The 13997-nt window shown below is 37.1% G+C and overlaps 1 protein-coding gene across 2 annotated transcripts in view; it reads right to left on the bottom strand.

Annotated features, from left to right (window-relative positions):
• bach2b (BTB and CNC homology 1, basic leucine zipper transcription factor 2b) overlaps positions 1 to 13997 on the bottom strand; it is a 155895-nt gene that overhangs the window by 112350 nt on the left and 29548 nt on the right. Inside the window, exon 1 of one of the 2 annotated variants that reach the window (XM_037980663.1) lies at positions 9963 to 10026. The exons of the other annotated variant lie outside the window; for it this stretch is intronic. Within the exon in view, the coding sequence (XP_037836591.1) occupies positions 9963 to 9977 (15 nt within the window). The 5' untranslated portion in view covers positions 9978 to 10026. Of the gene's footprint in view, positions 1 to 9962; positions 10027 to 13997 lie in introns of those variants that run through there. 2 annotated transcript variants of the gene reach the window in all.

The following is a 13997-nucleotide window of genomic DNA, read 5'->3' as shown; positions in this document are numbered from 1 at the left end:
CAGACATGCTTTCACACTCCTATTCAGAAACACATCTAAACATGGCACTCACTTCTGTATGCAGGTAATTAAATGCCTAAAGCTCAACAGAATTCATCCACAGCACCAACTGCCTGAGTTTTTGCAAGATGGTGAGGTCAAAAGCATTACGCTAGGCAACAAAATTGCACTTTTGTCTTGTTCATGGGTTAAAACTATATTTCCTCTTTTCTTTGGACATGAAAAGAAATATAAACAATTTGATCCCAAAACTTTGTTTTGTGGTTTCACAATGAAATTTACAAATGTACCTTTTGTCAATGTAATACTAGTTACAACTGATTTTCAACTAAGTTAAGGAACTTTGCCCTAGTGGTTGTCTTACAATTTTAGTTTTCAAAACAAGGCAAATAAGTTAAAAGATTATCAAAAATTAATTGTGTAAGCCACAAAAGAGAAATTTAAAAATAATAATGGGCATTTTCTATTGTTTTGCAAAATATGGAGTTGGGAAATCACATTTACCAGGAACAGTTTTATTATCCGCCTTTCACCTTTCAGCAGTTGGCAATACTAAAATATGAAAAAACACTTATAGTCAGTGCTTATGAAGGAGTTTCAATGACAGACTGAAACATTTCTGAGTGCTTCACAATTAGGAACCTTTGCTGCCAATGAAATTTCTCATGGATGGGAGCTTAGGGTAGAAAGTAGTGTTAGTTTCTGGGAATTGGATAAAATTTGAAGTCAGCAGCATTTTCTGTAAAAATGCAAGTCTCTGTGAATCTGTTGAATTACAACTTTTCATCTTTCATTGATTCTTGCTACATCAGGAAAAAGTGCATGAGGTTAGCTTAGCTGCTTTTTTTCCTTACTATATCTCATGTTATTTTTTTAGCTTTAACAACTCAGTTTCAGCTTCTTTAGCAAATTTCAGCAAAGTAATTCAACACTCAGAATTCACAGATGCATTTTTATTTATAAATTCTTTTATTTGTTCCTGATGTAAAACATTACAGATCTGTGGCCTGAAATCCCAACGACACTGTCTGAAGTAAAGCAGCCCCGGGACCATAGTAACAGGCTGAAGGTGAGATAAGTAGGGTCTCTGAATTTTGCAAAAATGTTTCCATGGTAACTAGTCCTTACAGCAAGATATTTTGGAGACTCCTCTGCAAATGCTGTTCGCCAAAAAATTTTTTGTTTTTTATGGGCGCAACCCACATACTCCACTCTGCTGCTCAACCCACATATGCATTTTACTTACAAATGTGGCACCATTTAAGGGGAAATAAACAGGGTTTCCAACAGTATAAGATTTATTGAAAAAAAAACATTGTTATGACTAAAGGCTCTTTCACACCTCAGGCTGGGACTTAGACACCTTCTGGCTGAAATGGACTGAGGTGGCCAGATAGTGTCTAAATCCTGTAAGTCTTGTCTTCTCTAAATCATAACTTTTTTCTGATGCGTCACTTTTCTCTCCTGATTCAATCCTTTTTCTGCTCAGACTCATCACTTTTCTCTGATTTGTCAAGTTTCTCTCCTTTAATTTGTAATTTTTCTATGATTCTTCACGTTTCTTTCCTCTGTTTTGTTCTCTTTCTCTCCTGTTTCATCAATTTTCTTTACTCTGACTTTACTCTGACTCACTTTTTCTCTGGATAGTCAAATTTTTTTCCCTTTAATTCTTCACTTTTCTTTCCACTGATTTGTTTGGTTTTTCTCCTCTGTTTTGTCACCTTTGGTTTTAGTGAACTAATATTACTTTTACTGTTTATACAAACTAAAAATAACAGCATAATGCAACTTAGCAAATATTCAAAGTTGCTACTCTTTTCTGGTTATCTTTTCTGCACTTCTTAAGAAAAAAATGCTGAATATATACCATACTAATAATCAATGCATCCATTCATTCTAAGATCTGTAACATAACACACATAACAAATGAAAAATTTAAGTTGATGTGGTACAAAGACACAAAGCTGCAGGCATTCACTACAACACACAATAGACTGACACTTTAAAATCCCAAGCTTCCCACAGGGCCATGACCTGTCAGAGGAGCTTGCCTGACCACAGTATCACAGCATGAGCAGCACAAAAGGGACACTACACAAATCCACATTATGCAGATTTAAAATATCAAATTTGAACTCCAACTTGCCTCTTTTAGTGCTCTTTTAAATTGGCCCACGGTGAGTTTGTCCAGTAAAAAAAACTGTTTAGTTCGAAGTGTGACAGTATGCCTTGGACCAACCGACAGTCCGGACATCCCTCCCCCCACTGGCAGCGCTGGAAGTGTATTAAAATAAATCTGTGCACACGACCCACCCCGACATGTTCACTAGACATGACCTTATACAAAGCTATCACCACCATGTTTTCCTGTCTGCTGGCCTCAACTCCACCCACAACGTTCCTCTAAAGCACCTCCTCCTGTGTTTGTGTGTACATGATCTCACATAACATGACTCAACAAAACCTCCAGCTTGAAGTACAGGGCTGACTACAGCTTTTTTCTAAGAGAGGAGGAAAGACTGACTCCATAGAGGAGACCTGGAGCACAGTCTTCCACTTGTCAACTCTGATGGATTCTGGCTTCAAATATCAGTAATTAAAGGCCTAGCATTCATGGAAGAAATGCATATCGCCAGCCACGTTACATGGCAGAGTTTTAGACTAAGATCATCTTATGATGAGAAAAAACATTAAAAACACATTACAGCTGTTTTGGACAAACTTAGAAAATAATGTTAGACTTGATCTCATGCTGAAGTATGTCTTGGGATGGTGTCTCAGCTACTACCACAACAAATTGTAGCTTGTTATCTGCTTTTTTTTGTTTGTTTGTTTGTTTTGTCATGTTATGGCATATCAGGCATACCATATAGAGAAGATGGCTGCCTACATGTGCCAGAACAGATTTGCTCTACAATAAGGATATCTCAAAATAATAATCCTAGATGCATGATTTACTTTATTAAATTAAGACTGAATCTGGCATCAAAGTAGGCAGGCCACATTGTTGTAATAGCAACCTGTTTGTATGACCTTCAACCATCAGGACTCGTTTGTGAATCAGTGCGTGAAGGGGTGTGTGTGGTTGGAGGGTAAGGGTATGAGTAACAAAGAGACAGAAAGACTGCATATATATATATATATATATATATATATATATATATACAGGGTTTCCCCCAGAAAGGAGGCTAAACCTGTTGGTAGGTGGCCGTTTACCAGCTGATCGCCAGCCGACCATGATTTAGTAAAAAAAATTATTAAAGTTGACAGGAAAGTTAAAAATATGGCTATTTATTATGTGATATTGTAGGATATTTGTGTCAAATATTTACACGAATACAATTTTACAAAAAGGCACTTTTGAAAAACTTTTTTAAACAAAAATACAATTAAAATAAATAATAAATAATAATAAATAATTGATTGCACCTAATTTGAATCCTAGTTTAAGTCACATTTACAAATAAATTATATTAACATAAATGAAAAAGTGCAAACAAAGCACCAACACACGTCTCACATCAAGGCCAATGAATAACAACAGAGAACTCAGAGATGCTGTACTGTACTGTGCTTTTTGCAGCACAGGCTGCATGTTGGATCACTACATGTAACAACAAAACAAAACATATCTAATGCTGAATTTAATAGCATCATTTTACTGTTAAACAAAGATAAATCACAAAATGGAGAAGCGGGTAAAGAAAATGGAAAATGGATGGATGGATGGAGAAGCATTAGTAAGATAAATCTATTTGATAAGGGTGAACTAACAGAAGCAGAAGAGAAAAAAGCCACATGAGGTGTAGATAGCAAGTGGGGTGACAGATAAAGAGACAAAGCAGAGACAGTGGAAAATGGTGTAGTGTGTTTGTATGAATGTGTGTGTGTGTGTTTGCAGATAAGTAAATGAATCACGTCACAGAGGCCTTTGTCTTTGATAATATGATGGAATGTTTATCAACCAGCCCAGAGCAGATCCGCAGATGTCATGATTAGGAAGAATCTACACAATGTGAAAATGCAAACTATGTGGGCAATCAAATAAGCTGTGATTTTAAAAACACACTGCTTGCTTGGTCACAAAATCCAACTTCACCTTCTTTTCCACAATTTTGAGTCTCCAACTGATCTCCAACAGTTGCAGTCCAGAGAGATACTGTTTTTACTGTTTACTTGCCAATCAATGACATTGATCCCCTGGGCTACAATCTAGATCCAATCAGAGACCACAAATCTAAGTATGTATGTTTGGTAGCAGTGTGGAGCAGGTCAGCAGCAGGTGTGGATCGCACCTAATTTTACCCAACCCTCAAGCAGAGGTTCACTACTTTGCTTCTCATGCTATCTGAGATAACTGAGTGTCCTGAAATATTTGTCCGCACTGAACAATGGGTACGATATGGCAGGGAGAAATATAGACTCACCGCAGCCAGATAAGGTTGTGTTTCGTGATCTTGGTTTAGATTCAGAGTAGTTGTGTCCAAATAAAAATTAAAAATCAATTTTTATTTGGACATCTTACACATGAGAAATCATAAGCAACAAACCTCAACTCTGTGTAGACTGTATGCAGCCTGCAACTTGAGAACAGAGAGAGTCCAACATTCTCACACATCTTACACAACACAATGTTCTGTTTGGGCAAACTGAGAGGGCCTTGTGGTATGTGAAGCAGAAATGATCTGCCAAAGAAATCAGAGAAATCCACCTTTTAAAGTGGAGGATATTTCTTTAGCTTTGATTGTCATTGAACACAGCATTGTACAGGGACCATCAAAACATGACACCATGGAAAAATCCACAAGGGGAGCTGCAAGCTTTTCCAACTCAGCTTTACTCCACATCAATCAGACCTCAGTAAGAAGAAAAGAAAAAAAAACAACAACCAGAGCCTCCTGTTTTCCAACGAGGTGTTGAAAAGCTGCTTGATTGAAAGAATCAGACATGTTAATCAAACTGTGGAGGTAGTCTTTAGATTTCTAGGAAAAGTGCTTGAAAAAGTGGGAATGTATAACATGAAACAAGTTTGATGCCCTTGGTTCAGAAAACAAACATCAATTTTTTTTTATGCCCTCCTTATTTTTTTAAACTGAATAACTGAATAACTTCTACATCAAATTTTGCTGAAGAACAGCGTGCATTTCCACAAATAAACAATCAAATATGTCCAATTCTGAGACATTCCAGGGACATAATGGAAATCATTTCTCCCACTTTGTCAGAAGAGCATGCAGTATGCCTTGGAGAGACAGGAACAATGGTCTCTTTCACTGCCTGCACCAGACAGGAGATGGGGAGGTGCATCATGGGAAGTAGCTCAGATACTTCAGAGGGGCCTCCCACAAACCCAGGCAACAAGGAATGGCACTCCAACTTTCACACATGGGTCACATATGAACCATGAAGGCAAGCAGCTCATCTACGTCTTCATGCTTCAGAGTTTACACTAGAAACTGAAGTGCATTGGGAATGAAGTTTAATCAAGAAGGCCAGGCCATGAGTGTCAGAGCACATTATTCTTTGGCCATTACTCTTCTATTTCCATCATGCTTTCAAACTTTGGAAAAAGCCGCACAAAAATTCATGAAAATGTGTAATTTAATTGGGAATAGCATGCTCTGATTTTTAGTAAAAGAACATGAAAATAGACAAAATTCACAGAAAACTATGAAAAATGCATCTTTGTGCAACTATAGGATTTAGTTAAAGCAAGATGTAAATCCCAGTCCTCTTTGAAGCTCCACTGCTCAGAGTAGAAACAATTTAAACAGGTCACAGAAAGTTGGACTTTACATGTTTGAACTGGCATTTTGAAGATTTTTACACCATCACTGTTTAAGTTGAATGATTTTAGAAGATTATATCATAAAATGTTCAACTTTGAGAGTGAGAATGTAATATTAAAGGTTAACTTTCCAGCATTGTTTGTAAACAAACTTCTTACTCCACAAGTTTTACACTTCTTATACAGTTTCTACATCAAAGCATCAGCATGTTTGTCTTCTTTCACCCAGTGTCTCTCACCGCTTATAGTTTTCTCTCAAATCTACCCAGAATAAAGTTTTCACACCCAAACTCACATTGACTTTTACTATATCTAAACTCACAATTTCCTCTTCAAAACTGTAAGCGCAAGGTCCTTTAAACTTGTTATCTCTAACATAAAACTCTGAAATATAATTAAAAGCCTCCCTTAAGGTACGTAAATTGCCTGCTGCCTTTCATGCCAGAGCTTGACTAAGATCATTTTCTGATGAGAAATAATGACCTCAAATCATTTTGGTCAAACCTTTGAAAAACGTTACGTGAGATCTCATTTGATATTGCGAGATGCCATGTTCAAAGTGTGTTGTAAATACTCTCGGCTACAAACATATCGCACTGTAGCTCAATCTCTGTAAAACTGACAAACTTAAATACATTTTTGTGTGGCTTAACTCAATTAGCTTTGTCTTCACTTGAGTTTACTTCAACGGTCAGTAGTTGTAGATGTATATACAATTATTACTTTCTGAAAGTTTCATTATGCCCAGTGGGTCATGAGATATTTTACTGATAGACAGTTAGATAAACACACACAGACATGGACAAAAACAGAGGATTACCTTCTGTTTAATGTTTCTGTCTTCCAGTCAAATCACCATAAAAACATGAGATGGATTCCTGGCCATCTTTATAACAGGCATTTAGCTACAGAGTAATTATGTTACAACACATTTTATTTTTTCCAACAAGCTGCACACCATCTGGAAAAGGAATGTTGTTACTTCTGGTGTCAAAAGGTAAGAAATATCCTTTTCCTGTAAAGACAAGCCATAATGTCTGATATGAAACATCTGCTGAGTCAGATCTGCATTCTTCCCATGGTTTGACTATGAAAGATTGACCCGTCTCAACTTTATTTGTCTTTATGTAAGGCTGTTGGACTCACTTACACAAGGGCCAAAATTTCAAAACCTGGTTTCGGTTGAGGGCCAAACTCAGGTGGTGTGCATTGAATGTCTATAAAATTGGCAGCAGCTTGAGCAGGGAAGCCCAGACATCTCTTTCCCCGGTCACCTCTTCTAGGAGAGTTACAAAGCATTTCCAGGCTAGTCAAGAGACATACTCTCTCCAGCAGGTGCTCGTGTCTTAGGTTTTCCCCAGGGGCTCCTCCCTGTTGGATATGCCCTGAACACCTCCCTGAGGGAGGTGTCCAGGGGCAATCCTAACTAAATGAACTACCTCAACTGTCTCCTCTCGATGTGGAGGAGCAGTGGCTCTACTCCGAGTCCCTCTCTGATTACTGAACTTCTCACCCTATCTTTAAAGGAGAGCCAAGCTACCCTGTGGAGAAAACTCATTTTGACTGCCTGTATCTGTAATCTTGTTCTTTCGGTCACTACCCAAAGTTCACGATGATAGGTGAGGGTAGGAACATATGCCCCTTTTACATGGACCCTAACGGTCCCGGCTCCACTCTAAGAAGCCTGCTCGTGTCGTTAGGGTGAGAAAGCCAAAGCCCCCGCCTTCAGCTGCCACACATAGGACTTCACACCCAACCTGTATGGCCCCTACTGCAGGTGATGGGCCTGTAGAAAGGCGAACCAATGTAACTCATTTGGGCTGGGCCCAACTAGGCCCCATGGGTAGAGGCCTAATCACCAGGCCCCATTTTTTAAATATTTTGCTAACATACAGATAAATGAACAAAGACATGGGCACAGTCCTTATTTTACTTTCGCTTTTCAGCTGCAGTGCAAGACACTTTTTCAAAAAAGCAACTAGCAACAAATTTAGAAACTTTTTCTGGTGCTGGTGGAGACTTTTGGAGACCTGAAAATATATATTATTCAAACTGTTCTCAACCATAGACATGTAATAACATTCTAGTGTCACCGCCCTTTCTTTTCGAAAGCTGAAGGCAGCAGGACCCAATTTATGGCAGTTGTCATGTATTTTTTTAAAAAGTTTGAAAAATTTCTGAGATGTAACCTTTTTATATTTGAACAAGAGGAAAGTCTCATTTATTTAAATGGACTTAAAACCAGCTTCCCAATGAAGTTCAGGAATTTATTACATGCCTATCTTTTCAACAAGCAGTAGATGCTGCCAAGGGACCCTCCCCTATCCCAAACCGTTCACAAGCAGTCAAGTCCTTTCACAGCATCCCTCCCAGTTGCAGTCAGAGCAGAGATAGTCAATCATTCACATCCAGACTGCAAATGAATCACACTTTGAAAAATTTTGGAGACTCCCTTAGGAATGATGTTTGCCAATAGTTGAATCTCAGTGAGAAACTGGGTTTAGAATAGGAGTGAGGGTTATAGTCTATGATTTTTATGCATGTGGACTCAAACAATTCTGAATCAATTTTGATTACTATTTTATGTTAATAATATAATGTTGAGGAATGTAAAAGGCAAAACTATGAAATGCACAAGTTCAGAACTTAGTTATAGCATGCACACAACAGAGACACATTAATGAAATGGCTGACCGAGACATCTGCACAAACAGCTCCTTCTGCATTGAACGCCAGTGTTTGAAAGTTCTTTAGCTTCTATGAAGCTTTTAACTCAAACAAGCTGCTAGTGAGAGAATAAGACAGATACACTTCACCATCATAACTGCCAGAAGCTGTCAACTTTCCTCACACTCTGACAAAAGAAGCTTATAGATTTGTTGAACAGGCCCAGTTCTCACAGCATCAGAAGAGCAAGGATTCTTGAGACATGGAACTTCTCTGGTGGGGAAGGAGCTTATGCATGAGATTGAGAGGTAGCAACTAGATATAGTCCGGCTCACCTTAACTCACAGTGTGGGTTGAGGCTATTTATGTCAAACCCAAGAAAACAACTTTAAACAGAGGAGGAGGTCTTAGATTTCAGCTTTCTAAAACCTACAATGGAGCATTAAGTCTGATACCCAGCCATTTTCACTCTAATCAACACCTTCATTCATGTGAACAAAGCATCATGTTTGTGACCCAGGCAAACAAAGACAATAATGAGCCTCTAATGTGAGGAAAGTGAGTGTAATCTGCATGTGAATCTACCTTATATGACATCTTTCTTTAAAAGCTTGGAACTCCACACTCTCGGTTATTTGAACTGAAAAAGCTCCTTGTATGGAACTACAGAATAAAAGCCAGTTTTTCTTATTTATTTACTTTTTAACTGTTTTTTTAAGGACTGAGGGAAGCCCTGAAGCTCCAAAAGTAAAACGTCTCCAGCAGGGTGAGAAGGCCTGAGGCTGCAGACCTTGTTAAACTCCACGTGGTGAGAACACTCTGACAGCAGCTTTAAAACAACACCACAAACCATGACATTCTCAGCACCAAGAAAGACTCTGAATCTGGTTAAAGCCTCTTCAGAACCGCTATAAGGGTTCTGACTTTAAAATACTTTCTCTTTTAACATTGAGTCACAGAAAAACATGGTTAAAATCTTTTTTCTCATACAGAAATGTCTCTGTTTTTTATATACATAATCCCACAGATACAGGAGTGCAGGTTTTAAGAAATATTACTGAATATTAGGTACAACAATGACTCTGACAGGAAGTCAGACAGTGAAGCTTAATTTCCATCACAACAGTTAGTTAGAAATGGAAAAATCATCAAGAATTTCTTTCTTTCTTTCAAACTGAGTGGGTTTCTGTTATCTAAGAACAAACAAGCAACAATTTACCCGCCAAAGGCTCCACATACTGTGATCTGATGAAAAAAAAATTCTCCTTTTTGACACCAACAGATACGTTTTAAAAGCCAATAGAAGTCCAAAATGTCAAAAAATCAGAACCCTTTTGTTACTGTTGGAATAATGAAGTAGGTAATACAGATGTGAGAGTCAGAAGACGAGTGTCAGACTTTTTGTTTGTGTTGTCAGCCACACAGCCTAACCACAACAGGAAAAAAGTGCCTTCCTGTCAACAGCAACAATTTACCCTGCAACATGTCAAAAACAGACTTTACTTACAGATCTGTCCTTCATCTTCTGAGGCTGATCGGCGACTGTTTATCCAGGAGCAGTAAGAACACAGATCACTCATTAAGGTGTGAGGTCCGACCACATGATTGACAGGTCGGTGAAGCAAACACCCTCCCCAGCCCCACAGCCCGCCCACCCCCCTGTCATCTACAGTTACTTAACAAACATGTGCCGAACTGACTAAAGAATGGTACAAACCTAAAATCAAAAAGTCTTCTCATATTTAGGCTTTAGGTAAAAGCAAAATGACTGATTGATGTAATTTGTTGTTGTTTTTGTCTCTCAAGAAGCAGCAACAAGCATGGAAAACACATCCATTGGTCATCTGCTTAAAAAGACAAAAGAGCTTTAAATTCCTAAGGGATGGAAACCAAAAAACATAAAAAACAAGTAAAAAAAAAAAAAAAAGGGTCCCAATACCTATTATCTGACTCAGGCATATGAGCAAGAAATTTTATTTTTGTCTATTCTTTTTCATGTAATAAATCATATAGCCTGGGTTTTGATTAATTTCTTTCTTTGTTTTCTTTTCCTTGCTGTTTTTTTTCTTTCTGTTTTTTACTTTGTTTCTTTGATTATTTGTTTTTTTCTTTCNAAAAAAAAAAAAAAAAGGGTCCCAATTCACAAACAAAAAGTTTTGTGGAAGATCAAGAAATTTTATTTGTTGGTTTCTCTGTTTATGTTTTCTTTTTTCTGCTTTTGGTTTTGATTAATTTCTTTCTTTGTTTTCTTTTCCTTGCTGTTTTTTTTCTTTCTGTTTTTTACTTTGTTTCTTTGATTATTTGTTTTTTTCTTTCTTTATTATTTTGTATATTATTTTTTTTACATATTTTATTTGTTTCATTGTTTTACTTTATTTAAATATTTGTTTATTTAAAGCTCGTCAGTTTAAAATAATTTGCTAAAAATATATGTATAACCTTTTCAGCTCCACAAAACCTAGATTCCGAAAAATTATTAGCCTTTCCTTGTTTTTGAATCTTAAGATTTGTAAAATTTTAACTCAACAATTCCAGTTTAGAAAATAAAAACAAATCCATGTAGTTGACTTTTCTTTTTTTCCTAAATGTATTTTTGTGAAATAAATACTAAATTCCATCCAAAAAAAGTAAAAACAAAAATAGCCCTCTATTAAAGGAATAATTATTCCATTAAATTACTGTATTTTATATGCATCACACAAATACAAAATAGTGTTTTCTACATGCACTGTCTTTGGTTAAGCTATTTAATTGTTTTGACTATTTAACAGCTGAAGACTCCTTCCTCTCATGCTTCTGTATCTTGATGAATTAATGAAGTAGAAATATATTTATTATAGTTTCTTAAATCCCATTTTAAAACTAATTTTTATGATGGAAAAACAAGAAATTGGAATTTCAGCATACATTAAGGCTCAATAATTACAGAATAAATGAAACAGCAATATTTGATAATAATAATAATAATAAATAAGAATTAATGTATAATTATTGATAAATAATAATATGAATAAAAATAAGTATTTTATATTATTATTATTTAATAGTTATTTCAATGTAAAAATAGAAATAAACTGTTAAAATCTTTTTTTAAAGTTTAAAATCAGCCAGCTAATTTTTGTAGTCATGTTTATGTTTGTGTTTTGTTTGTTTGTTTGTTTGTTTCTGGAGCATCGAAAGCTTTCCCCTGAACCTCTGGAACATAAACTCTGCTGAATTTTTGTCAGATGAATTAGTTCTGACCTTCACCCTGCCTGTTTTACATTTCCATCAGTAGTGAAACCATTTCCTTTTGTTGGGAGCTAACAGATGACAATCAGATAGACCTTACAGTATACAGAACCCTGAAAGTCAATAAGAGACATTTTATTTTCTCTCCCACTGACTGTTAACTTCAGCTCCTGTGCTACTGTTTCAGGCTTTTAAGCAAGTTAGCCACCAGGACCAAACTGAGCAGGACTTTAGAAGCATGAGAATTGGAAATATTCCAGAAAGCAGGTTTAGTAAAAACTCAGAAGTAGTTAACCCTGAGATTAAAAAAAACTCTGAGTTTTCTGTTCCAAAAAGTAAATTAAATTAAATTAAATCTGTCACCATGGTCATAGAATGTGAAGTAAACCTGCTCACTAACGGGTTTACTGAAAGAAACTCTGAAGTTTGACATGAGGCATCAATCAGCCAATCAGACTGATATCAAAGCAGAATTACTTCATACTGTCAGAAAAGGATTGCCCTCTTAGATTGGATTTGTTGTAATTTCTCTTGTGGCTATATACATACATATATATACATACATACGTACACACACACACACAAAAGAAACCAGCAACTGGGGAGTACAAGCCAGTGTATCTCTAGTGCCGGTCCTAAGCCCAGGTAAATGGTGAGGGATGTGTCAGGAAGGGCGTCCGGCTTAAGGCACATTTTCTAAAACAAATATGTGAGCTCACCCAAGCAACACATCGACCGGATTGGTCGAGGCCCAGGTTAACGACGACTGCCACCGGTGATGCCAGTGGAAATTGTGCTACTGTTAGTAGAAGACCACGAGGAGGGAAACGTGCCAGGAGACAGAGGGATAAGAGGAAAGTGACGAGTGTAGGACTGATTGTATGTTGTCAGTGGTTATGCTCCACAGGTTGGCTGTGAGGCAGAGGAGAAAGAAAAATTCTGGAAGGATATTGATGAAGTGTTCATTAGCAAGGACCACGCCACAAAGATATAAGATTAAAGATTTATTACAGGAAGGGGATGAAGGGATGAAGGGATAAAAGAGCTTGTCTTGGTCATCTGAGGAGAATGCTGGAGGGCTAGAGATAATGAAGACTCAGCGTGGGGGTATAGTCTTCGGGAAACTTGGTTCCTTTATTTCTCGAGCCTGTATAGGACTGGTTAAATGTCTGAGTAAAGTTTCAGACCAAAAACATGGGCTCATATTTGTTGTGTCATGTTGTGTTACCTGTTAAGATCTGTTTCCCCATCGGCTTTACTCTGTGTTAACTTTTCCTGCCCTGTCCTCCAACCGTGGTCCGGAAGACGCAAGGGGGGAGGGACGCCTCCTCCAGGGCCGAAGTAGCAATACTTCGGAGTTAACTCCCCAGTGTCAGACGAACCACACGGTAGCACCAAGGTGGTTTTCAGGAGAGCTTAAGTTTATTTTTGGTTCGGCAATAAACTGTACGCCACTGCCCCGGTCGCCGCACTCACACTCTCACCGCCATTCGCCGTTTTTTTCTTCTTCTAGCTCTTCCCCCCGCACATGCCAAATCACGCCTCACACAGCGCCCCCTTTCTAACCGGAGGAACGCTGCTACACCTCTCACTCACCCGCACACAACATGTACTTTCCGTAACATCTGTTTTCCTCTTATTCTCTGTTGTTTTAAGCAACAGTATTTTAAGTAAAATGCTAACTGAAAATATCCCAGTCTCTTCTTGTCTCCTGTTTGTGCTTTGTAGCAGGAGAAACACCTACCTATAGCTGGAAATCAACTACACTTAGGTAGGCAAACAGATCTCAACAAAGGAAGACAGTCTGACACTCCTTTTTTTTACCTTAGTTCTGTCCATTTTAAGCACAGTTTATAAATAATATTAGCTAAATAAATAACATTTAAATCACACAAGTTCAAAGATAATGCATTATTCCATTTGAAATAGTTGTGTTATATATGTTTCAATGTCTCTAAAATTTCTGCAAAAAATGACTTCTCTCCAGTTTACTGCATTTCTTACCAATACGTGCTGAATATTCAAGATTTTTTTATTTTTAAATACCTAAATAATCAGAGCTTCATTTTAATTGTTTTTTTTTTTCATGCTGGAGTTGGAACTTTAAATTTATATTTTATACTTTAAATTGCAAGTCTCTGGATACATTTTATTTTGTCATAAAATGTAAATGCCAAAAACAACTGTTAGAGTAAAACTTAAAAAATGCTTTGGGGAAAACTAGTTAAGAATAAATCGTTAACTGACAAATTTATCATTATTCAAAATAAAAATAGTTGATAATAGTTGTCATGGACGGTGGTGACGGAGA

Source organism: Kryptolebias marmoratus, linkage group LG17, assembly GCF_001649575.2.
Source record: "Kryptolebias marmoratus isolate JLee-2015 linkage group LG17, ASM164957v2, whole genome shotgun sequence".
Classification (NCBI taxonomy): domain Eukaryota; kingdom Metazoa; phylum Chordata; class Actinopteri; order Cyprinodontiformes; family Rivulidae; genus Kryptolebias; species Kryptolebias marmoratus.
The sequence above is the reverse complement of the archived record's forward strand: the minus strand, read 5'-3'. Positions and strand labels throughout refer to the sequence as shown.